The 26,030-nt window shown below is 46.1% G+C and overlaps 2 protein-coding genes across 6 annotated transcripts in view; both read left to right on the forward strand.

Moving 5' to 3' along the window:
- CYFIP2 (cytoplasmic FMR1 interacting protein 2) overlaps window positions 1-4,602 on the forward strand; it is a 44,408-nt gene extending 39,806 nt beyond the window's left edge. For all 5 annotated transcript variants that reach the window (XM_068408603.1, XM_068408604.1, XM_068408606.1 and 2 more), the window contains 3 exons: window positions 2,989-3,227; window positions 3,732-3,879; window positions 4,435-4,602. In XM_068408603.1, the coding sequence (XP_068264704.1) occupies window positions 2,989-3,227; window positions 3,732-3,879; window positions 4,435-4,602 (555 nt within the window). The remainder of the gene's footprint in view (window positions 1-2,988; window positions 3,228-3,731; window positions 3,880-4,434) is intronic.
- A 9,520-nt stretch (window positions 4,603-14,122) lies between these two features.
- On the forward strand, window positions 14,123-22,012 carry NIPAL4 (NIPA like domain containing 4). Its single transcript, XM_068409265.1, has 6 exons — window positions 14,123-14,159; window positions 15,892-16,140; window positions 18,848-18,904; window positions 19,962-20,052; window positions 21,149-21,309; window positions 21,408-22,012. The coding sequence occupies exons 1-6, from the start codon at window positions 14,123-14,125 to the stop codon at window positions 22,010-22,012; spliced, it is 1,200 nt and encodes a 399-aa protein (XP_068265366.1).
- The last annotated feature ends 4,018 nt before the right edge of the window (window positions 22,013-26,030 follow it).

Below are 26,030 nucleotides of genomic sequence, written 5' to 3' on the forward strand. Positions count from 1 at the left end.
GTGTTTTTGTGTCTTTGTGTTGGTCTTTCTCCTTCTTTCCATGCAAAATCATCATTGAAATCTGCTATTAGAGTCCACTCGTTGCTTATCCCTGCCATAGTTACGATGATGATGAAAACAAAAGGTATTTCATGTCCTGCTAAAAATTAATTTTTCCGTAAACTGTTCCCACATTCATCACACAGGTACAGTTGAGTACCAGATCTTTATTGAGCTCAGGTGTGAGTGAACACAAGAGTCACTTTCTGTAGGTGCCTCCAGAGCTTCTGAGCTTGCTTCTTATGCAGTTTTGGACATGCATTTTGGAAATGCAGTTTTGGACACAGGCCATACAGGATTTTTTCCTGCAGAACACATAAGTGCCTTTTAACAATTGTCCAGAATCGGGGCCGAAGTTGCCTGCTAGATGCCTCTCCCAAAAGGTGGCCCTATGCATTTCACGTAATTACATACTGTGAAGGCACTGAGCCAGAGGCTGATGTAGTTAGTGGGGATCTATCAGTCTTTGCAGGCTTCGGGTATGGTTCTTGGAAACTTGCCCGTTCACAAGCTGTAAAAGAGGTATGGCACAACTGGATTTGTGTGACGACAGGAAAACTGTTGGTGATTGTTGTAAATAATTGTTTTGCATTGGGAATCCAGAAGCAGCTGTTTGATAGGTGATTCATAAAGAACCAGGGGGGTCAAAGTGGTTCACTAAAGGAATCCTCTCCCTTTTAATGCTGATCATAGGGGTATTCAGGAGGGGATTTTCAAAAGTGCTTGGTTAGTCTAATTTTTTCACTGGAAATAATGGGAGCCTTTCCTTTTGAAGATGGAAGGAATAGTTGAGCCAGCACAGTTGCATCCTTTGACAATTTATCTTGAGAGCACCCTTCCTCTCCTGGTCTTAGAAATCAGTGGGACCCCAGACTGTGAGGCAGACCTGGCCACGAGACTAATAGCTCTACAGCTGCCTTCACCATGTTAGATATCTACCCAATGGTAGTAGTCCTGTATTGAGGACTGGTCTTATGGTGATGAATTTTAGAACCAAATTCTGTCTGTGAATGTGTGTAAATGAGTGGCACCACAGGCTTTGAAAGCCAGATACATCCCTTTCTAGATTACCATTCCTTCAGAAATTGTATACTAAGATCATGGGACTAGTTTGTTCTCAAAAGTACCTGTTCTATCACTGTATCTTAGCAAACAGTGATGCTAACACCTATTGTATATGTGAAATGGCTTTACTTCTCCTGTGTCCCCATTTTGCCATCATAGACTAGTGTGTGTAGATACTAATGTGCACTGATAAGAGTTGGAGCAGGTGAGGAACGAGAAAGTGTACAGCCTTTAGCTGTAAAAACAAGCTGGATAAAATAAATCTTTACTTGCTAAGCAAACATATGCAAGTGTATTCCGTGAAACTGGTGATATCATTCCTGCGTTTAACAAATCTAGGGATCCCAGACCCAGTCTGGCCTCTGCACAGCAATACAGCTTTCCCCTGATATTTGCTATTAGTTGAACATTAATTGATCCAAGGTTCCCAGAACGTCCTTGAAATTGTGGCACGAGCAGGAATTGTAACGCTTCTCACTTCAATAGCCACCAAACTAAAAATGCTTTAGGTTACTGCCGGCATAAACTAATAGTCAGGAGAGGGGGTGTGCAGGCATGTTCATGGTTTTTTAGAGTGAAATAAAGACAACCCAAGTTAACTGAGCATAATTCATGTTCTTAATGTCTGGCAAGGACGCATGCCTGCCCATTGCTCTGAGCCCCCATCGTGATTCTGATCGGGATGATGTTTTTATAGGCATTACAGGGACAGCTGGAAATGGAACAAATGCTTTAAAAACTACTTAAAGCTCAAGGGAGTCCTCTGGGATAGGCAGGGGGTCAGCACATGTCACACTTGCTCTGCATGCCTCTGCCAAAGTGGTGAGAGGGGCAAAAGGCTCTGCCTGTGGGGCCAGGGCACCGTGGCAGCCGCTCATCTACCGGGATGAGCACGGCAGAGCCGGAGCCTCCCACAGCCATGGGCACGACTCTAACAGCACTCAGCTCCCATGTTGTTTTTGGCAGCACTGCAAAGAGAAGTCAGTAACACCAGTGGAAGAGGCAAGAAATGGGGCAGCTAAGAGGGTATCAGGGCAGCAAACTCCACGCTTGCACCCCAGCCCCAGTCAATGGGGTCAGTGCTCCCATACCAGGGGAAGGCCCTGCTTGCTTATTTAAAATCTCCTTTTTTTTTTTCCTCTGGGGGAGCAATGGGGCTGAAATGAAGTAAATTCTTTTCTAATTTTCCTCTAGTGTAAAAGCCAAATGAACTCTATCCAATGGAGCCATTCCAGGTTTGTACACGTAAATCTGAGTGGGGGTGTCACAGAAATTCTCCACAGATGTAAAGCTTCCATATCTGGAAAAAAGTATTATTTGACTTTCTTATAAACAACAGGTTTTCCAGTATTAAGGTTCTGGTGGCTTCTCATCTTCCTCAGAGCTTTTTAACCCTAACTACAAAAGAAATCAAGAAAGCCATAGGCTAACTACGTTTTAAAGAGACAATGGCAACGTCCTGGGAAGCAAAATGTCCCTGTTCTCTCCTGTTTTGTTTTCATAATCTGCACAAATCATGAAATTAAACCCAGCAACGCTGAGTAGCACTAACAGAACAGTGTGCTAGCAGAATTAAGGATCAGTATTTCTGATCAGAGCTTTGCCTTCAGCTTCTGTTCTCTGACGTACATCGTTATTTCAAAAGATTCTTAGGTTGGTGAAATATAATTGAGCACAGTATTAAGTCTTCTTCCGTTTGAGGGATGAGTATTCTCTGGTGGGGAGTGCCATGGGAGCAGCCATCAGAGGTAAGGTTGGACCTTGCACAGGATGTGTGTTAACTTTGAAAGAGCCAGGGAGATCGGGAAGCATCGAGTCCAGTGAGAGGGTCTGTCTGTATTACATCATCACTTGTGTTTCTTTGGTTCTCCTCCTCCTCCTCAGCAAATAGCCATCGCCCGGGAGGGTGACTTGCTGACCAAGGAGCGGTTGTGCTGCGGGCTGTCCATGTTCGAGGTGATCCTGACGCGAATTAGGAGCTACCTGCAGGACCCGATCTGGCGCGGGCCGCCCCCGACGAATGGGGTCATGCACGTGGACGAGTGTGTGGAGTTTCACCGGCTCTGGAGTGCCATGCAGTTTGTGTACTGCATTCCCGTGGGCACCAACGAGTTCACTGCAGAGTGAGTGTCCATCGGCCGGCTCTGCCATTAGTGCCACTCATGAGCTAGCATGGCTGGCAAGCCCCCAAGATGCCCTCAGCTGCAGTGATAGCCTCAGCCAGGGTAGAGGTAGAGGGGGAACAAGAGTCCTTGATGAAAGGACATTGTTGTGCATGGACATAAAGAGATGCCCAGAGAGCTTTCTGTCTGAACAGCTGGGGAAAGGAGCAATGTAAAGGGACACGCAGAATGAGATGGGTAGATGGGCCAACAACCCAAGTCAGAGGCTAGGTCCTCATCCATTGTACCCTGCGATGCACCCTGCACAGCCTGGCCCTGGTGCAATTCTGCCTGTGTCCTTCTGAGTTCGTTTTCTCTACGTGTATACCCACTTTCTAGGAGTAGGACTGAATCTCATTTCCCCAAGAATTCACCAGGAAAAGTTCCTGGTGCCATGGTAGGTCTTCTCTTACCTAACTCTATCCTGTCATCTTGCCCCACCCCATCACCCTGTTCTCCCTCCAGGCAGTGCTTTGGAGATGGTCTGAACTGGGCAGGTTGCTCTATCATCGTTCTCCTTGGACAGCAACGGCGCTTTGACCTCTTTGACTTCTGCTACCACCTGCTGAAGGTGCAGAGGCAGGACGGGAAGGATGAAATAATAAAAAACGTGGTAAGTTGAAGGGTGAGGTCCCAAAGGACCTGAACCAGCACACTTCTCTCTTCTCTGTCTTGCCTTGTTCAAACTCATTATTAAAACCATGCCCAGTGTTAAACCTTATTCAAAGTGGACACACTCGTGAGATTTCCATCTGCAGTCTCAGCAGAGAGGCCAAGGTTTTAATTGGCTTGACAGTCGAATCTTTTTTCTCCCAAAGCTTTTCCCTTCCTCCTGGGGTTGGGAAGCTGGAGCAGAGAAGCTGGTATTTACAGCAACCATCTTGTGATCACAGTGGCTTTCTCAATAAGCAGTTGGGAGTCTAGACTTTAGATCAGTTAACTTAGGACCACTCACTGACCTTGTTAATGCTCTGTCTTGAGTCATCAAACCCTATAATGAAGTGAGTCACTGGCCCCTCGGAGGTGCTAAGTGGAACTGTAACACATTATAGCTGCTTCGCTTTAGCCGGTTTCTCAGCAGCAGGGCAGAGGTACTGGTACTTTCTAGCTGGTCAGATGACATAAGACTTTCTTCATCTGCTGTTTTTCTCCCTCACCATCCCTCCAGCCCTTGAAGAAGATGGCTGACAGGATCAGGAAGTATCAGATCCTGAACAACGAGATTTTTGCCATTCTGAACAAGTACATGAAGTCGGTGGAAACAGACAGTTCCACAGTGGAGCATGTGCGCTGCTTCCAGCCCCCAATCCACCAGTCGCTGGCCACCACCTGCTAGTGTGGACACTGACCCTGCACAGGTTGGGAAGAGAGAAGGGACTGAACCCAGAAGTGCTGGGAGGGGTATACTCAACAGCATGAGACCTGGCAACAAAGTAAGACTGGGTATGCCTACTACACGAGGATGCGTCTTCCCATCCGGCCCTGTTTGAGTGCATGTTCTTCTGTACCATCCCTGTGATTGGTTTTACTTGTAGCTTTCAGACTTGGGGACGGGTGGGGACGGGTGGGCAAAATGTGCTTTTCTTCCATGAAGCGGTCTGTTTTTTTCCCTGTGATTCATCTAATCAAACCCATCACTCTGAAGCCATATTGCGGCCCCAGACGCAAGGGTCCTGGTGGAAGAGCTCCATGCTGCCACAGTGCCGGGAGCCCACTCCCACTGCAGAAGCAACAGGGCAAATCAATACCCCCAGTGACATGTGCCACCAGCCATGGAGCAGGAGGGTCTGAAGACAAGCCCCTGATTCACTCTTTGGGGGGAAGAAGTCAGGATGTCACCTGTGGCAGCACCCTGAGGATCAAGTGATGGGCGCAGAGGAGCTGTGCTGGGCTGCTCTTGGATGGCTGCATGCCCCAGGCTGGGGCTAGCTTCCTGCTCTCTGCCATGTCGTTGGCCTTTCCAGCATCTGTTAAAAGAAGCTTTGGCACGTGGGTTTCAGAATAGCAATGATGTAGTCGCCAAATAACTCCTCAGCACTTAAGAGAGCTGAGGAAAGAGAAAATGGTCTGGCTTTTTCCCTGCTATGGGACGTCCACTTATTTTAATACACACGGTTCTCCCCCGAAGACACATTTTCCATGGACTGAACAAGATTTCTTATGGACTATGGAAGAGGCTGCATTCATGTGAATGTGCTCTTGAACGTATTCATTTGGGTGGAAATAATCACTGGTCCTGACAGGAGGCAGGTGTAGATACCTCGAACATAGGTGATCTTTGATCTTCAGCCAAGAGTGAGAGTTGGGGTATGTAATTTGTGTATGTTCTGGGGTGCTATTTCCCTTGTTTTAGAGAAATTCCTAGTGGCACAGCGACCAAATATCTTTCTTCAGAGAATGGTGACTATCAGCAGGGCTTAGGAAACTTCCCATCACTCAGAAATGATGTGATTGTTTAGAAGAGGTAAAATACAGGATAAGCATTTAAAAATACACAGAATTTTCCAGGTTTAAAGGCATTCAGGGGGAACACTGGAGTCTTGTTTGCTTTTCCCACTCAGCTAATCTATGATCCCTGGATACTGAGAACAAATTCAGTAGGAACTTCAAAGAGGATTTCATAACTCGTGGTCTTCTGCTTCCCCTCAGTAGTGTCATTGAAGCAATACAAAAGCTTGCTTGTGCTTGAAGTTAAAGGAGATCAAACCACATACTCCAAGAGAAAATGATGCTAGCCTCACCACTGGCAAGATTTTAATTTCTCAGCTTGAGCCAGGTCACAGCAGATAACTGCTCTTACAGCGTACAGGTGTGATATATATTCCTTTCATGCATTTCATCATGCCTTGTAAACTGCATGCTATTACAGATGTTAAAAAGGCAGAGCCTGGGCATTTACTCTTTCAGAGGGAACATATAATTCATTAGTAGAAATGTCCTGTCTGGAGTATTTTATCTTAGGAAACAACAGCCAGCAAACTACTATTAGCAAGAGGAGACCTTGCTGGGTGGGATGAATTTATTCTCCCAGACGCTCACCACCTACTCCCTTGATAGTCAATAAATACCCCACACGTAAAAACTGCTGGACATTTTCACACCTTGAGTTTCCTTTAATTACTGAGACAGACATTTAAACGGCAGGGAGGAAATTTGTAATCTGAAAGTAAAATGAAATCTCAGGAAGCCTGGCTGAAATCTTTTGAGTGTCGGGGAAGGAGCCAGCCCGGCAAGGCGAGTTGTTTCCTCTGTGTGGTGAGGAAGAGCAGCAGAAGAGCTGGGACACCGTGGCACTGCATGGCTCTTGCTCTCTGCTTACTCTTCCGCTAAGGATGTCAGTTCTGGTTTTCCATCATGTTCCAACACTTCTACACTACTGGAGTGAGGGTATCTACAGATGTATATTTTTAAAAGGAAGAGGAGAATCAAGCACTTTATTTTTTGTGGAAAACAAGAGGAAGATAGATCCAACCAAGATCCTATTTTTCCTGACCTAAATAGTAAGTGCTTGTTATTTTGGTATGAAAGTGTTGCTGAAAAGGTGGCACAAGGCCCTGTCTGGCTCTCAGAGCCACCTCTGGGCACAGCACAAATTAAATGTCCTATTGCATCTGACATGTTATGGGATGTTGGAGCCTTCTCAGAAACCAGCATGAGCAAGAAGTTACTAGAAAAAGATGAACTGTACCTCACAGCCCAGTCTCAGCTACCTAGACAAAATAGGATATAATAAGGTGAATTTAAATGCCTGTTTTCATCTGTTTAGGTCTGGAGTGAGTCATGAGGTATTTTACCTAAACATGAATATCACTTTGCATTCTTTTGCTGTAGTTTTGCCATAATAATTCTATGAACCCCTGCAAAACACAGTTGCATGTACTTGAAAGAACAGGTAGATTAAATCTGTTTGTTGCCCTCAGATTGGCTGGCAAAAATGTAAAATCCCTTCAGATTCTGAGGGATTAAATGTTTTGAGCTAAATGTCTGAAGTGCATGAACAAAATGTAAAGTGTTTTTGACTGTAGAGTGTATGCAGATATTTTGCCTTGTTGCTCAAGTAGTTTGAGATATCAACTAGGAATAATCTTATGGTCTTCATTTCTGAGATTTGATGTTATTGTCCTTTTATTCTCTGAAGGATGCAAATAGTCTTTTCCTTCAGTTCTCTAGCCCTCCTTGACTGTGTATGAGAAAGAGGTCCAGGCTTAGGTCTTTAAAGAACTCCATGAAAATGGATTTTTTTTCCTCCTATCCTTTCTTTAATGTCATAATTGTTAATGGAAATAGGGAGCAAACTTGTAACAGTAGGGCTAAATAGTAACAGATTGCCACAGGGTTGGGCATATTCTCCACACTTGCACGCTTTCTGCCAAGTTTGGGTGTCTTCCTTGCAGATATGCTCTAATCCTATAGTTTTCAGCCTTTTACAATCTGCAGACCCTTAATTTTTTTTTCCTAGGGAAATGTGGACCCCTGTCTGGATAATTCCAAGTCCACTGACTATGGGCTTGCTTTTTTACCTACATTTTCCTACTTACTCTGAAGTAGTCTGTAAACTCCCTGGGATTTACCAGCCACCACTTGGAATGTCTACTTCAAAGACAAGTTGTTGGCTTGATACAGGAATTACAGGGGGGAGACAGGATGGCCTGTATCATGAATGAAGTCAGACTAGGTTATTTTAATATTCCCTCCAGCTTTGACATTATAAAATGTTATTATTGGCAGTCCACATGCCTTTCTTGGATGATGCTACACTTGACTTTCAATGATACAATAGAAATGGGAAGCAAACTAGTTCAAGCTCAGCACTTCAATGGTTTTCCTTTTAAATTCTGACAGCACTTACTAGCATTGAACATGTTAGTCCTTTATCTCCTGCATTACTCCAGTCCAGTAGGTTCATGTGTGTTTGAGAACAAAAGAAAAAAGAATCGAAGGTGTAAAAAAAAACCCAAGAAAATATTCTCAAAAACTCTTGTCAAATGTACCATATTTGTATGAAAAGCTGCTTGAGTTATTTTGTACAATTAATTTTATTTATGGTGAGGTATATTTACGCTCGTGATCTGATACGGTGTTAAATTTTTGATCCATATTTGCTATGCAGCTGAAGATGATATTTTGGGTTTGTATTATTATTTTTTTGCTGTTGTTCTAAAATTAAGCTAACAGAAGCTTCCATCTCCATTAGAAATGCTTCTGCAAGAGTAAAGCATCTGCTACATGGTGATATGTCCCATAACACAGCAACCAACAGTGTGTACAACAAATGTGGGATGACTTTTGTGATGAAGAGAAATAAAAACTGGGCTCATTCATGAAATGGGCAGACTTTACCTTGTGGTGTCATCATCATTGCGATAACTATTATTTGGGGAGAGCCTCCAGTTGTGCCAGGTGCAAAGAAAAAGCTAAGAGGAATAATGGCAGCATTTTGTTGATACAAATGCTGAGCTTTTGTCAAAAACAAAGAAAAAAAAATGAAACTTTGTGGCCAACCCCAAAACAAACCAATTTTCCTATAAAAAAAAGTTAATGATTTTTGAGAAAAACATCCTTCCACGACAAGTTTTCATTTGAAAACTTTTTTAGTATAAGAGGGCTGGGGGAGGGAAAAATATATAATGATTTTAATAGAATTTGACAGGCCCTGCTCAAAGCTACACTGAGAAGCTAATTTCCTCTCATTACCACAGCCTTGTCAACTCAACAGGGGCCTTTTTATTCCAGGAGACTCTCCTTGCTTTTTTTTTTTTTCCTAATTTCCATTTGAAACCATTCTTAGATTTGTGTTAAAAGCATCTGAGGAGCAGCTGTGGTTGTTGACTGCAGAAGGAACAGTCAGGGGAGGGGAAAAGACCTTCTGGGAGCTGAGGAATCAGGGTGAAACAACTGACATGGATCTATGAGAGCGGGAGCACCTACGCTTCACCACCTCTAGACAAAATACTGTAACTGATGTTCCCTTTCATAGCTTCTTCTCAAGGTTTCCTCATGGGAACAGCTTCGAAGCTTTAAGAGGAATAAAAATGCAATGATTCTTCACATAAAATTGGAAGTGAACTTTACACCATGACCAGGCAGCTCTGTTGATCTTCCCGGACACATGATGTGCCTGCAGCTTTGTGTGTAACATACTGAGGAGGACTATTTGCCTAATGGTTGAAAGTTGCCCAATGTTTACTGATTTCAACATGGTTCTGCAACAGGGAAGGGTAGAGAGGAGAGCAGGACTTTATTCCTGACTCAGCCACTGATACTAGGCAGGTTGTTTGATTTTCTTCCTTTCCTCCACCAAGATTTCTTTTTTTTTCTCTCTCCCTTTTTTTTTTTAAACTAATTGTAGCTGCTGTCTTATGGACACCCTAGTACTAACACCACCCCTAAGAAGTGCGGAGAGCTCACAGGCTGCATGGTCTCACCTGGAGCCAGAAAGCCTCAAGCCACACTTGCTTTGAGTATCAGGGTCCAAGACTGAATTTTGGACAACCAGCCCTAAGGGACCAGCATCAAAGATACAGGCCCACATCTTTCTTCTTCCTGATGTTTCTAAATATGTTTACATCGTCAGATTAAAGGCACTTCACCAATGCAAAGAACAGTTCATTAATGATTGTTCTATTCTTTCAAAAGCATAACAAAATGACCCTTTCTGTGACCCCTCCTGCAAGCCCAGGCTGCCTTTCTCATCTAGTTTTGCTTGATTTAGAGTTCTGATGCAAATATCTGGCAGATAAGAGGTCTGCAAACAAAGGATCTGCTGATTACATGTCACTTCACTTCGTGGCACCCACTGCTGCTCTGATGCCTTAAAGCCTCCAATGCCCACTGAACATCCACCTCCTGTCCATCACCAACCCACCACTCCTGTTCTGCCAACATACATGGTTTATGTGGCCACAGTGACCCGGATCACTGAACTGATCTGGATAAAAAAATTTAACAACTCTGGGAGAAACGAGTTGGGGTATGTTTTATGGCCTCATGACCCTGGATCACTCAGCTGCTCCACAGCACAGACCCACAGGTACGTGCACTGGCACGAGGAGGGCAGTACAAAGGTGGGAACCCACCACGAATGACAGCCTCAGCCACTGCAGACACGGTTACCTTGAGACAGGCTGAATTAAAAGCTGTTTGCTCAACAAAGCCCGGTCTTTCAAGCTTTGAGCATCCATTCATGTAGTGCTGCAATCACCTGAACACCAGGCAGTTCCCTTAACCCCTACACAAGCAGGTCATTGTCAGAAAGAGAAGGATTTACCTTCTCTTTGAAGCAGCAAACAGCTCCTTGGAGCCCTCAAAGCCTATACAAAGCCATAGCAGAATATTGCAGCCCTGTTCTGAAAGTTTCCACAGGAACCATGCCTAGCAGTTATCCAAGGGCAAAAGTTTCCATCACCCGTGAGCAGGATACTTCTGCCATTATTCGTAACACAGGACAATTGATACTCAGTATTTTTCCATCATTTTTTCCAGACCAGAGGAGATGAGCATAGAAGAGCAAGGAAAAGAAAAGCCTTTTGATGTTGCTAAAGAGGTTATTTGCATGCAAAGCTGTCTTGCTCTACCCCCTGGATTCCAGTCAAGTTTTTTGGCCTGGAAACCGGTATTTCAGGAGGAACCGCGTTGTTAGAAGATGAGCTGCTATGGAAGACTCCCTGATTTCTGGTGGGTTATTTTTAAGGAAACATCTGATGCGAGTATCAACCAGTGAGGTCAGAGCTTGGAGCTGAATTCTCTTAATTACAGCCTTCCCATTAAAATGAGGATATGAAGCAATAAACGAGGCATTGGTTGCATCCCTGCTTTACTGTTATCAGTCTCAACTTGCCCTTGACTAAAGGTAGTAGGCAATTCGATGCCAATCCTTCCTGGCTTTTAACTCCCATATTGCCATATGCAGCCTTGCTAAATCCATCAAATGCAACTCCTGTGACTTAGTGATTTTATACACCACACCCCCACAGCCCCCGCACCAGAAAGAAATACGTGACACACTCGTGTCCCGTGGCTGATTGCAAGATCTGACTGAAGATCTTCCCACGGTGGTGACAACTAGGCACAGTCCTTCCCTGACGTCTGATAGAGTCAGTTCACACTGCGGTGTCCCCTCCTTTTGGGACCTCTTCCCTGTCATCCCTCCTCTTTTCCCAGAACTGAGAACAGCTTCTCTTGGGGATCTCATCCCTTGTCAAATCTGGCAAAAGTGGCCCATAGGGTCAAATATCTTTGGGGATGAAGAGGGGTACATAAACACACATGTGTGTGGTCACATTAGCCTTTTCCTTTAGGAAATCAAGCTGACAGGTGAAGGTAAAGCTGTGGCCCAAAGTGCCTTTTGCTTTTGACTGCACCACCCCCTCTGCCGTGGCAGTAATTTCTGAGGTTGCACCATGACCAAAAGGATTATTTTAACCCCAGATCCCTTCCATAAAAATTTGCTCTCCCTACCACCTCTTTGTGCGCAGTGGGCAACTGTGCTCTGCACAGGTGTCAACAACACTCACCCACAAAAGCTTGGAAATTACTTTGGGTGCAATTTAACTGCCAATAACCACATCACCATTAGCACTAGCTATGAGCAAGACCTTGTGGCGTTGGAGAAATCCAGCAAAGGGGAGAGCCCCACAGTGCCCCTGAGCACCACAGCGAGCAGGCGGAGCAGCCTCCGAGTGGACAGGGGACACAAATTCCCCCAGGCAGTCAGCACTGCAAACACTTGTCCCACTCTGCCATCACCTCAGTTTCTGCAATCAGCCTCGTACTCACACATTGCATGAAGAGATCTTAACCAGCATCAGCAAGTACATTTACTAAAGGCCAAATCCTGCCATCATTGTCTTGCCCAGGGTGCCTTTTGCCTGCGTAATATATAACAGCAGCAGCAGTTGCTCCCAGATCACTGATAAATCAGCACATTTCATTTCCTACATCAAACCCCGCTGCCACACCATTTGGACTGATTATCAAGTGCTCCTGTGATAAAGGGGAGGATGTGGGATTTGGCTGGCACAGCCTCTCCCAGCCAGCGACCCGCAGGTCTGTGACTGATGAACAGATCCGATTAAAACCAAATGACTCACAAAACACTTGAACGTTACATTTGCTGGAGAAAACTGTTGTACAGAGACAGGATCAGGCGCTGAGTGAAGGAGCCATGCGGTGCTAGCAATGCTGCAGCTTGATGGTCTAAGGGCAATTTCTGTAGTAGCAGGTAATATATTTTATAGGGGAAAAAAAAAAAGCAAATTTTCAGACATGTTCAGATCCTGCAGATCTTACATCTTTATGTTACCTTATGACAGATATCATTTCTACCTATAAATGTGGGCTTGCTGAAGAAAAACTATTGGTTTTACTAATCTCTGCTGACCTACAGCGAAATCTGGCTAATGGCTCCTGCTGCAATGAAAGGGCTTTTGTACCGGCAGTAGGTTTTTGCGTACACACAGCCACCGTGCACAAACACAGGAAGGGAGGATGTCGGCAGAGGAGGGTGGGGATGAAGGCAAAACACACTGGTGTGCAACACGCTCTGAAACATTCACACGCTAATATTAGCAAGAGAGGCTTCGGCTGCAGTGGGACGTGGAGCTGACAGGGAGCTACAGCCCCTGATCTATAGTACAGGCTGAACCACGTGTCTGTGATGAGTGAGACCTGCCAACTAAATAGTCACAAAATAAAAGGGTGTAAAATGAATTTCAGTGATGGAGGAGCCCATGGGCTGGAGCTGACTTTCTCAGGGCTGGGATTCAGCATGGAGGCAGCTAAGTCTTAAATCACAGCTGCTGCTGCTGGTGTCCTGGATGTCTGATCTCCTTTTGCACAATGCTTTACAGTACAAGAGTGCCCTGTCATTATCCACTCATCTTTTGTCAATATTTCTTTTTCAAATGCACCTTTGCCTGAAGCCTGTCCACCTCTGCTACAACTCAAAAGTCAGGAAGATCCATTGGGGAAATCTGGCCTGAGCTTCAGCAGAGAACATGCCTTTGCCCAGTGAGTACGTGATGCAGGGAACCCTGCATCCACCACAAAACTTCCATTAGGATATTTCCATCTTCCCTAGAACTCTGCATGTTTCTCAGCCCCCCAACCTCATCTTTCAGTCCTACAACCTACTGCACACAGCCATAGTACTAAGTGGAGAATAATAAAAACCAGTGCTTGAAGCAACAGGGCACTTTCTGAAATGTTTCCTTGCTACATTAACTGCAGTTGCAGTTTCTTTTAGTAAGAGGAGATATCTTCAGGGTACAGGGTTTAATTTCTCTTGTTTACTTTTAATTTCTGTTCCGCCATACTCCGCGCACGTCTAAAGGCCTCAGCTTCACAGCGTGCACGACCTGCTCAGCGCACGCCCGGTGCCCCACAGCTCAGCCACTGCGACCGGGCTCCCACCTCACCCCACCCCGCCAGCAGCGCAGCCTCCTGCTGCCGCAGCACCTTCTCCCAAGCACTGCGTAAGAAAAACACACTCCAGAGGATAAAACCCTGTCGGGGCTGAGGCAAGGAAGCCTCGTCCCACATCCGTGCAAAGGCTGTTGAACGCACCCGCTGCTGCCACCCTCCTCCTCTCCCCCTCCAGCCCCCGAGCAGACAGGGACACGGGGCCGGGGCAGCGATGGGGCTGCGCAGCCGGCGACACGCGTTGCAGGGGGAGGTGGCTTGCACGGGGATCTGCTGCCGGTGCACCGAGCCCAGCGGGCCGGCCCCGTCCCGTCGCGGAGGAGGAGCCGGGCGGGCAGGTGCTGTGCTGGCAGCCCGGCCCGGCCCTGCCCCGGCCCCCAAGAGCCGCTGCTGCCCTCGGCGCCGGGATGCTCTGAGCCGTCCGGAGGACGAAGGAGATGGAGCCGCTGGAAGCGAACAGCACCTGCAGCAACGGTGGGTGCACCCCGGGCCGGGCCGGCAGCGCGGAGGAGCGGGACCAGCCCCGGGGCTCGGCGGGAGGGTGCCCGGGCGGGGGGCGGCAGCCCGGGCACCCCGCGGGGGGCTGAGCCCGCTGCATCCCCCGGCGTTATCCCCCCGCCCGGCTTTGGGGCTGCTCCCTGTCACTGCTCTGGTTTTGTGGGCTTGGGGTTTCTTTTCCTTTTTTTGAGGTCTGTCTAGGAATGGGAAAGCCTTTACCCACACGCCCCGCGCAGCCGGCTCTGCCAGCAGCAAGCGCTGTGGCAGCCTCACAGCAGGTACAGAGAAGCTAGGATTTTTTTTTCCTTTAAAGTTTACCTAATCCAGTCGGTAATGGGCCCATCCCACTGCCTTACTCTGCTTGTGCCCAGTAGCACATCGCAGAGACTTTTACCCAGCCGAGAATGCAAGATGTCATGTGTCCCCCCAGCCCTGCTCCCTGGGAAATATGTCCACAATCAAGGATGTTTTTCCATTAGAGAAGAAACCTATTAGGAAACCTTTGGAAGCTCATCTACAAAGTCACTGGAATTTTTTTCCCTTAGAAAAAGTTTGGATCCAGTTCAGATCCAAATTCTCAGCTACATGTGCAGGGGACACAGGGTGCTGCTGCAGAAGATCTAAGCCAGTCGCTTGGTTTAAGAAAAAGGTGGGACCCGAGTCCAGGCTGACAGCAGTATCATGAGCAGTTTAGCCATTGCATACCCCTGCCTGCAGAAACACAAATACTTGCTCCATAATTCCTATGTGAGTTCAGGCAGAAAATTAAAGTCTTTTACTACAAAAGGACTTTTGTGACACTCCACCTGCCTGTTCTGTTCCCCACGGTCACAGTCACACTGTCTTTACTACACTCAGAGTGAAGATTGCAATAGAGAGATGTGCTGGGTGCGGTAGGAGCAGGAGGGTAGGAAGAAATTCAGCAATTTTCCCACCCACACGCAGCAACACACCTTGGCTAGAGACGTGGGCGCTTAAGTGCTTTTGGTGTTAACAACAGAAAACAGTGCCTGCTTTCAGTCCTTCCACACTAGCAGGACTTGGCTTGTGAAGCACTGACAGTGCTTGGTTTACAAAAAATCAGGAAGCAGGTAGAATAAAAACATTGGACAGTAGAGGCAACGTATAGGTGAAACTTTTGTCCAGGACGAGCCTGTTGTCTTACGAGTGATCCCACGGCACCGCTCAGTACACAGAGCTGGAACAGATGCACAGACACAAAGTACTGGCATCACTCCACACTAAACCCAAAGCTGCAAGCTGCAGACAAGCTGGCAGATGCAAGGATTGATTGGCTGGAAAGCACCAAAGCCTTTGAATCAACAAGGCTGAGAGCTGATAAGGCATAGTTCAAACTCATAACATTGAAGTTGGGTGGAGAGACTCTGGCATAGATATTTGGAAATTTGAATTACATTATTATAGTGGTCCTTGTGGCCTTCCAGTTTAGTGCATAGACTGGCAGACACAGTCAGCGTCAATGAGCTGCTTGAACTACACGCCATAAATCTGTCACTCAACACCTCGCCATTTCCACATATGAGTAAAGAGGTGTCCTGAGATTTTGAAAGCTGGTGGGTATGTGCTGTTAGGGTGACAGCACAGGTGGCTGTTCAGAGGGACATCTGAATGCGTCCAAAGGCTGACAGAGGCACTGTTGATAGTCATATCAGTAATTTGCTATTTTATCTCCATGGTGGTCTCACAGGGTCTCTGGTCACCCTTTCATGCCTTTCCCACCGGGTTGTGTGCCAAGTGATTGGTGATGCTGACCAAGCTGACTCTGTCCAGGACAATGGGACTTCAGAGAACTCCTGGGTAACTCGGCTGGAAAGCAGTTATGGATTCTACATTGGCCTGGGCTTGGCTGTCTTCTCCAGCTTCCTCATTGGAAGCAGCGTCATCCTCAAGAAGAAGGGGCTGCTACGGCTGGTGGAGAAGGGAGGCACTCGGGCAGGTAAGGCTTTTGTGGGGGGCAGGAGGGAGGAGGTCCACCTGTTCCCAGAACCACACACATCATCTGAACTCCAGCACTCGTATGGCAAAGTAACACCTCTGGGTACCCATCAGCCTTCCATCTGCAATGTGAGACAGACCTTTTCTGCATGTATGTTTGTGTGTGAGACTCATAGAGCAGCTCTGTGCTGGAGCTGAGGAGCTAATTTACAGAGCCCTGCATCAGAAGGGCTCAGCTAAAAGCAGCATTCCCCTGACTTGCACCGCAAATAGCAAGTCACATGCACTGTGGGATCAGATGTGCACCCACCAGAAGAACGATACATGCCCATCACAGCTTTTGCATGGGAAAGTGTGAGGCCAGGAGGAAGCAGAGTGCTGAAAGCTCTTTGAAATGTGCCTCTTTGCACAAAGTTGCAAGTCAACCTCATGCCACAGAGTGGGACAGAGCAGCACAGCTCCATGACCCCACTCTTGCTCTTATTGATGCACCAGCTTTGCCACCAAGTCACTGAGACAAGGATATGGCCCCACGTGCTTTAATTGCATTAGCAAGAGCCATTTATTAATGCAGGACTGCACACCTGCGATCTGTGTGAACTCTGCTTGTGTTTTCAGAAAGGATACTTCTGAGGTATGCTACTCAACAACACGTAGATAACTTTCCTCTAGCACCAAGCTCTTAGGGTAAGGCATGCATTTATGTGCATGTATATACGGATGAGAAATGGTGGAGGAGCACTGCCTGCAGCAGAATCGCACTGTGCAATTGGACGCATCCCATCAGCATTGCAAACATGAGCTCTAGCAGCAGCGTAAGTCCTACCTGGCAGCTGACCTACTTGCATAACAACAAACCAAAATAATGATAATTAAAACACTACTGCTTCCCAGTTCTGGCCTAGGAACAATTCTTAAATCATTTTACAAAGGAAGTAAATATCACTGTCCCCATTTTACTGTGTCCCCATACGGGGACACAGAGGCACGGAATGATGAAGTGACTGTCCAGAGTCAACCATCAAAGCTACCAACAGCACCGGAGCTGCAGGCCAGTCTCAAATCCATCTCCATCCCCTGCCATTAGGCTGGCCACATGCAACTGCTGAACTGACACGGGTTTGCTGATACTTCATTGTGCAAATATAAGGCAAAAAGCATTGTTTCAATTGTAGAATATGTGTCTCTTCTCCTTCCTTCCATGAACTCCTCCCACAACAGAACCAAGCAAGTAAAACAAGAGCAAACCCCTCCCTATTTTTCAGGGTGTTTAACCAGGAATTAGAGATTAATGACAGAAAACTGCAACGGACAAAAAGGGTTCTTGAGGAAAAAACACAACCACACAGAAAACCAAAACAATGCAGCAATTTCTAAGCAATACCAAAGCATAACATTTGAACTTGAACATTTGTAAACTTGAGATACCAGAAGAGGCTGAATTCTAGACAATTCCTGTCTGCCTCTTCATTCCCCCTTTCATCTCTCAGTCCCAGTGTTTCACCCCTGCTCCCTGAGCCCATCGCTTTTCTCCAAGGCAGGTCAAGCACTGCTGTTACTCACAGCTACAGTCAGGCCAGACTTATCAAAAACTTAGGCTCTGTCTGACCCAGTAAAATCAGGGTTCACAATGTCAGCAGGCTCATGCTCCTTACATCTAACAGCTTGTGGGTTAAGACCAGAGCTGGATTAGTTCCCCACACAGTATGTCCATTCTGTCTCATTTATATGCACATTTTCTTTCATTGAGTTGTTCCTATGCCAGGCATCATTTTTCATCAGAAACGCTCAGTCACGTAATTACTGTCCCACATAAAGTGAACATTAGGAGCTCTGGCAGTGCAGGCTGAGGCCCTATGACACAACTGAGATACCAAGCAGTGTACAAAAGGAGCAGATACCTTCTGCGACAGGACACAGGGAGCCTTCACCACAACCATACAGCAACACGAACTACATCACATGCCCACACAGAGCAACCGACCAGTTCTTCCCCTCATCCTTCATAGCTATAACCCCCACTTAAGCTGGGTTTGGAAAAAACTCATTGCCTTACCTTAGCTCCAACGCGCGAGACTCCACAGCGAGCCAGTGCAATGCAAGGTGAAGCGCAGGCTCCTCACGGGCAGGATGCAGGGTGATAGTGTCCCAGGGAGCAGCCTTTGGGTGGGGGCACCCATCACAGAGCAGCCCCTGCCATCCTTCATCCCTCTGCTCCAGGAGTGCCCCATAGCAAACAGGCAAGTGGAACATGCAAGACGAAACATGACCAGTCCATTGGACCTCAGCTGGGGTGTTTATTGCTGGGTTTAGGGGCCAATGCACCCTGATGAACCAGCAAGGATGACCACAGTTCCAGGGCTGAAGGGCAGTCCCAAGCTCCATGCTGCAGCAGGGCAGGCTGCACCCCAGGCTGACAACCTCCTCTGTAGCTTTGGGGCAGTGGGTGCTGTTCCCACCCAGGCTCAAACAACTGCTTCTATTGTATCTGCATTGTCCAGCCCTAAAGTGCCAGCTTCTGCCGATCCCTTGACTCAGCATAGTTTCCACATAGGATGGCATGTCTGCATATTCTGTCCTTCCAGGCAGTTTTCTTTGTCACACTCTTCCCCTTGCAGTTTATCACTCTCCAAAAGGATGTTTCTCATCTCTTACTCCAAAGAACAGGGTTGGTAACTCCTGCATACCCGTGTGCTTTGCTTCCCTAGGAGATGGAGGCCATGGCTACCTAAAGGACTGGCTCTGGTGGGCTGGCTTGTTAACCAGTAAGTAGAAGCTGTTTCCTTGGGCTTGCAGATTTTCCAGGGTCTGTCCCCATGAATTAGGTGTGGAATGAGCCCAGCATCCAGGGGCTTAAGGCCTTTCTTCTAGTGAGTTCCCCTATCATTAGCAGGGGTTCCTCAAGGAGATTGGAGGCAGTGAGCCACGCAGGATCTCCCTCACCATCCTCCTGCAGGGCTGGTAGGACTTGCTAGCTCAGTTTTACCCGATCAAAAGCATGAAAAGCCAGCTTTTAATAAGGCAGCTGGCTGGTCTGCCTGTGTACTCTGCACAGGGCAAACAGCCTCCCATGCATGCCTGTGGGCATCAGGAAAGGTTACTGCTGCAGCACAAGGGAGATAGCAAGGAGGTGTTGGTAGTAGCTCCTTTCTTGAGCAAGAGTTGCTTTACCTTAGAGCAAGCCTTAAATCCTTCTTTTCCTGCTGCAATATTACAGTATCCTCTCAAATTAGACTCATGGCTGTGCAAACAGCAGCAGAGGGTTTTTCAGAGCAGTCTCTTCTGGCTCTCACTGCTGCACCAGCAGCTCAAGGTGCCCCCACCTTGCTCTGCCCTTGTAGCTCCTGCTGCACAACCACCATAGCACAACCCACAAGAAAGCACCCAATACTCACTACTCAAGGGACAAGGACAGCTCAGCCAGAGTATGACACCACAGCCCCAAGGAGACACTTTGTAGTTGAGGAGCAGCCTCCCAGCAGCCCTCACACCAGCCCACCCCCTCATTAATCACCCAGACACCCTGCAGCTGCCTGGCTGGGGGTTTGATGAGTTAGTATGGGTCAGCTGTGGCATAGCCAAGCCCTGGCAGCCCCAGCCCTTCTCCATGCGGGTGCAGGGCTCCAGGGATGCCTCTCTGCTTGCGTTAATTTGTAATAGAGAGATTTTCACCCACTACCTGGCTCTGTTTAGCAGCAGCATGAAAACCCCATAATAAAACCTACTCTCTAACTAATGTCTTACTAGTTTGTAAGCCCACAAGAGAAAACACAAAAAGCATACTGTAACTCACTGGTATTTATTTTTCTTGTGTTTGTTTAGTGGGTGGAGGGGAAGCTGCCAACTTTGCTGCCTATGCCTTTGCTCCTGCGACTATCGTCACGCCTCTGGGGGCTCTGAGCGTGCTCATAAGGTGATTTACCTGTCTATAGTTTGCAATTTGCCTTTTTTGTTTTGTAAGGTAGAAAGAATTGAAGTGACGCTAATATGATTTGTTCTGCCTAAAGGAAAAAAAGTCTTAGTGTTTTCTAAAAAAAATGGTCTAAAAGTTGTTGTCCTTTTGGGGGATCATTTGGAAACCACGGAATTAAGTAGGCCCTTCTGGAAATGCTGCATGTGGATAGCAGCCACTTACACTTCAGGTTAAATTACTGCAAATATCAGTGTTCCTTCCTTCCTTCCTTCCTTGCTCTAGCTCTTTAGTCAATTCAAGGTTGTTTGTTTTGTTCTGTTCTTGCAGTGAACAGTAGTGAAAATCTAAAAGGGTCAAAAATATCAGGCTTCTTTTTAAACTGTCTTTCATTTTCCTTTTATTTTCTAGGCTTTTAGGGTGCTCTGATGTTATGTTTTTATACTTCTATCTGTTGCCAAAAGGGCTGAAACCCTATTTTATTTCTTTATTTTTAAAAAGGAGATTCATATCAAAATACATGGCTGCGGGTACTGAAGGTTTTACAGAAGGGCTGTTATTGTGAAATGCATAAGCAAACTGAGAATTAGGACTGCTCTGGTGTCTTGCCCCAAATTTTTATGGACAACTAGATATTTTTGCAGATGTATCTACAGCCCCAGTACTTTCAGAGTTTCTCTGAGACTTAATAGTTCTGATGATTTAGTTAAAATCAATATAACTCTTTTGTTGTTAGGTTCTTTTTTTTTTTCTCTGTCACTGGTCCTTGAAGTAATTTCCTTGGGCACTAAAGGCTTCATAGTGCGCAACAGCTCATGAGTGAATCTGTAGACCTTGAAAATATTTCTGAGGATGTGCTAACACATTCAGTGTTTTTTCACCTTGCTGATACATGAGCTGAGATCTACAGATTGCGCCTGCACCTCTGTGGGTTCAGCTGTCAGCAGATGCAATGTGATTGTGTATTAACACACTGGAATCCAACAAATTTACTCCAAATTTGTGTCCTTGTATCACATGAAGGCATACTTTATTTTAGCTGCTCTTCCTTCTTTAAAGGATCTTAAAGCACCAGCTGATGTTTTTCTGTCCTGTGCAGTGCCATCCTGTCTTCATATTTGCTTGGAGAATGGCTCAACCTGCTGGGAAAGCTAGGCTGCATGCTCAGCCTCGTGGGCAGCACCGTGGTGGTGATACATGCCCCAGAGGACGAGGAGATCACCACTCTGGATGAAATGGCTTCTAAGCTGAAAGAGCCAGGTACGCAGGAGGTCATGTTTTCTCTCTTGGGGCTGGGCAGTGCATACTGCTCCCCACGCCCGCCGCTCAGTTTTGAGTTATTTCTCGCCCTCTTCCAGGTTTCCTCGCTTATGCTGCAATCCTCTTGGCTGTCTGCTTCCTCCTGATCTTCTACCTCGCACCTCGCTATGGCCAGAGCAACATCCTCATCTACCTCACCATCTGCTCCATTATTGGTGCCTTCTCCGTGTCCTCAGTCAAGGGCCTGGGTATCGCCATCAAGGGCTTCTTTGTTGGCCAGCCTGTGCTGCAGCACCCATTGACATGGATCCTAGTCATCACGCTGGTGGCATCCATCACTACACAAATTAACTACCTCAATAAGTCTCTAGACATTTTCAACACCTCTTTGGTGTTTCCGATATACTATGTGCTGTTCACCACCATAGTCATCACAACTTCCATCATCCTCTTTAAGGAGTGGGTCACCATGACTGTAGTAGACATCATTGGGACAGTTTGTGGCTTCCTCACCATCATTTTGGGGGTGTTTTTACTCCATGCCTTCAAAGACATGGACGTCAGTTTAGAGAATCTACCACAAGTCCTCCAGAGTGGACAGCAAGCGCCGGTCACCCGAGATGACAAGAACATCCTGATAGAGGTGGACAACTCCAGCATCACCCCAGAGGATAAACCCAAAGTATTCATGATCTACACCTAGCGTGTTATATGTGAGGGTCTGGAGGTTGGGTGAATGGGTTGATGTCAATATTCCAGATGCTAGTGAGCAATTTAAAAAAGGAAAAGCAGAAAATAAAACTAACATGTCATATACAAAGCTTGGCAGAGCCAAGCCAAGTCTTTCTCTGGGCTTTTGGATTGGATCTTTGTCATAGTGTGGCAGCAAGGGGTGTGTTTAATCCTCACTGGGCTTTAATACATGAAGCCACTGAAAAGGAAAATCCTCTTGAAATATGATGTTCCTGGGAGCTCCTCTCTGAGGCCCCTTCCCATCTCATTCTTGGCAGGGCTATGTTTACTCTTACACTCTTTCCCCCAGGTAGCCCTTGATGTGTTTATTTCCAGGTGCGGGCTAAGTCATTGATTAGTGTTTTTTGTCTTTTTTTTTTCCTTTCTAGACACTTGCATGAACTCTAAAATACACACCAGTATCTCAGACAGAGGTGAGAGACAAGGACTGAATGGTGCACGCCTGCTCTTCAGACACCACTCATCCATGTTGAATCACTTGCTCTACAAATATGGGACAAGAATATTGGTGAATATGTGCAAAACATGGCGAATTTTGGAATAGGCGCTCACTTAGGCTCAGTGGCAGGACCCAAGCCATGAAGTGTTTTTATGGGACCATGGCCAAGGAATCTTATTCAGCTTTTGGGTTTTTTTGTGAGGTGCGGGAGTTTCCCTGCAGCACAGTGTTAATTAGTTTTATGTGGGTTTTTGTTTGTTTGCTTTTTTTTTCCTTAGCAGCTATGGTGCCCAGGCCATGTTGATGTGGTTGGTGAAGCTGGTGGGCCTGATCCAGACCTCATCCAAGCAAGGGGCAGCCCCAGCTCAGGCTGGGAAGCTCCGTCAGGGTAAACCCCATGTCAGGAGAAACACCGCCACTGTCTTCAAGACTTTTTGTGATCTGTGACAATCTTTTCAGCCTGAAAGACCAAGTGGCTGTAAATTTTAAGTATTTTTTTTTCTTAGGAAATGTCTTGACCTTGGAGAGCCCCCCAACTCTTTGAGCCCCATGACCTGTCCTGCTATCATGTAATCCCAAAAGCTTTTTTTTTTTTGTTTAGAGGGAGGCCTGAGCTGCATGTTAAAAGCCAAACAGGCATAAATGGGTGATGCTCTGCAGAGCTGTAGGGATGCAGTTTATCCCAGAGTGGTCCCATTCACCCCTCTCCATCTTTCTCAATATAGTATGGAGAGCTCACCTTCAAAACCCCCTTGGACGTGTATCAGTGGTGAGGACGAAGGGATGGGAGAAATAACATTCTGAGCTGGAAGGGGAAAAAGGAAGGCATTACCGCAGTTAAAAGTTTCTCCCAGACCATATAGCACAGGGAGACTGGAGCCCATTTGCTCACAGCAGATCCCAAACCCGGAGCAGCGAAGCCTGAGAGGGCTTTGCCAAGCTGGCTTGGTCTGGAGGCAGCTCTGACTGGGTTGGCCCTGGACCACAGCATGCACTAATGCTGTCTGAGATGCTGCCCTGATTATACCTGGGTCTGGGCATTGCTGAGCAAACGCAACTTGGGGTTGGGGGGGAGAGGAATATGCAATCTCTTATTAAAATAACATTTCAGTACTTTTTTTTGGAATGTGGAAAGGGAAATAAAGCTTTTTCTAAAAAAAAACAAATCCACCCTTGCAGGTGGATCTGAAAGTTTTTCATGATTTCTCTCATCTTATTGGTGTAGCCGTAGAGGATAAACAGGCTGAAGGACAGCAGAAAGAGCATCTGGGGCAGAGAGTAAAACAGCAGCGACCTCCTTTGGTAGCAGAAAATAATCCAGGTAATTCACTCGAGCTTTGTTTTTGGCATCCTTACTGGTATAATGCTTTATGCATTTTATTTTAGAAACAGATTGTAAACGGGACTTCTTGTTCTCACTGCCTGGAGCTGCATTTCATAAAAGCCATTCCTCCAGCTATGCTGCCATCTCAGGACAAATGCCACATAGAAAATGAAGATTTGAACCAAAATAGTACACAGTGATGGAATATTTGTTCATGACAACTGACCAATTTATTAAAACTAGGCAAAAGGCACAATGAATTGCATTCTTCAAGTATTTGCATAGATGCACAGAGAGCATTATTGTAAACCATTAATATGCGGACACGGGAGAAGGTGAGATGTATTTTGGTATATGTTCTCCCACGTAACATGATCTTTCAAAAGAATCACGTTTTACCATCTTTTACTCCTCCTGCAGTTCCCCTATTCTTATTCACTCAGCTTGCACCATACAAAAAATTAAAAGGACTTACTTAAAACTACCTTTTGGAGAATTTATGATATTCCAGCAGCTCAGTTTTCCATTAGGGTTTGGGCACGTCCAGTTGTTCTCTGAGCTTTTGTGTGTCCGGGGGAATTTTTTAAAAGCTTGATCCCATCTTCACATGAAATGCAATGAAAATATTCTTAGTGATTTGTGGTGGCCATTTGATAAAGATCAGGGGCTGTAGCAGAAGTATGCGTCTGTCTTCAGTGAGGGCTCAGATGTAAGATCAAGTTCTTGTGGTTGAACCTGTACTACTGCAGCGTGTGTACAGTATGTGCCCAGCCCACTGCTCCACCCGTGAGCAGTAAAACATGCCATTACATAGCCATGTTACCTGCACCCCAAGAAACAACAGATTTGGGGGTTGTTTGAGTATAGGTTATTAATATGTAATATAATCCAACTACAGAAAAAGACATACAAAGATTAGAAAACTGACATCTTTCACTTGCCATCCCTTATTTCAGAGAGAAGTCTTTTAAGTTGGTTTGTTTTCCAGGCATATAGAAGGTAAAAAAAGGCCCAAAATTATCAAGATAAGGAATAATCAACCAGAAATTCAAGACACACCCTGTGTACTGTTTCCTTGTGGAGAAAGAGGTAGTAAAGTTGCAAAAATTAGTGTGGTTTAAGTCATCCTACAGGTATACCGCTACCTATAACTACAAATTTAATGAATGCTCAGGGTTTATCTGGGTTTTTTTTTTCAATCAGTAGAGCTTAGGGAAAGAGAACTATCAGACAAGACATTTTTTTTTCTTTATGCCAATAATACAGTTTCTCACATGTGCAGCAGCAATCACACTGTTTGAGGATTTGTCCATAATAAATCAGACACAACAGAATTGTTGTTGTAACCATAGCTCCAGAATTCCCTGTGTTCTCCTAGGAAATAATTTCAAGGGAAAAAAAAAGAAAAAAATTTGGCATAACAAAAGGTCGTCATTTAAAATCCTGAGAAAAAACGTACAAAAGCTCAAACCATTAGGAGAAAAAACAAATTCATAAGGGAGGGTCCTTGGGGTCAGAACCATCAGCTGCTTAAAGTGCACATGGACAGCTCTCTCTATCCCCATTGTGGAGAAAAAACCTGAAGGAAATGAGCTGCCCTACAAAAGCACCACGTGTTGCATTAATATTTCTGCTGTTTTACCACCTGGGCAATTTTAAGGTAGGTTTCTCACTGGTCTGGGGAGCAGACAGCTCATGCTGAATTACTGCTCAGCACAGACCGAAGCCTGAGGAGACACGTGCAAAAGTGTCTATTGATTATCCACGGTACCGTACGCTGGAGAGAAGGTTTCAGCACTGGCTTTTGCTGGGCTTCCTCCTGGCCACTTCCTCTGTATCTTGGCCAGAGAGTTTCCCTGTCGTACCTTGACTGTGTCCCAATGACATGGATGAGAGTGCACAGGCCACGCTGGGGATGCCGTCGGGTCTTACAGCACTGAGGCAAGACAAGCGAGTGCTGGAGGACAGACAGGTTGCAACACTCTTGCTGAAGATGGTTATATGGGGAAAATAATTAATCTGCTCTATTAAAGCTAATCAAAATCCATGGTGACCCACAAATTATTTTAACCAGGAACATTTCCATGGTTTGCTCCCTGTTGTGGCCCCACTTGCCACCCACTGTAAACTGAGAATAAGCTGAAGAAAGTTATCAACGGCTGCCTTCTGCTCCCCCAGGAGGCAGCAGTTTCTGTATAGCACCAA

The sequence above is a fragment of the Nyctibius grandis genome, chromosome 10, assembly GCF_013368605.1.
Source record: "Nyctibius grandis isolate bNycGra1 chromosome 10, bNycGra1.pri, whole genome shotgun sequence".
Lineage (NCBI taxonomy): Eukaryota > Metazoa > Chordata > Aves > Nyctibiiformes > Nyctibiidae > Nyctibius > Nyctibius grandis.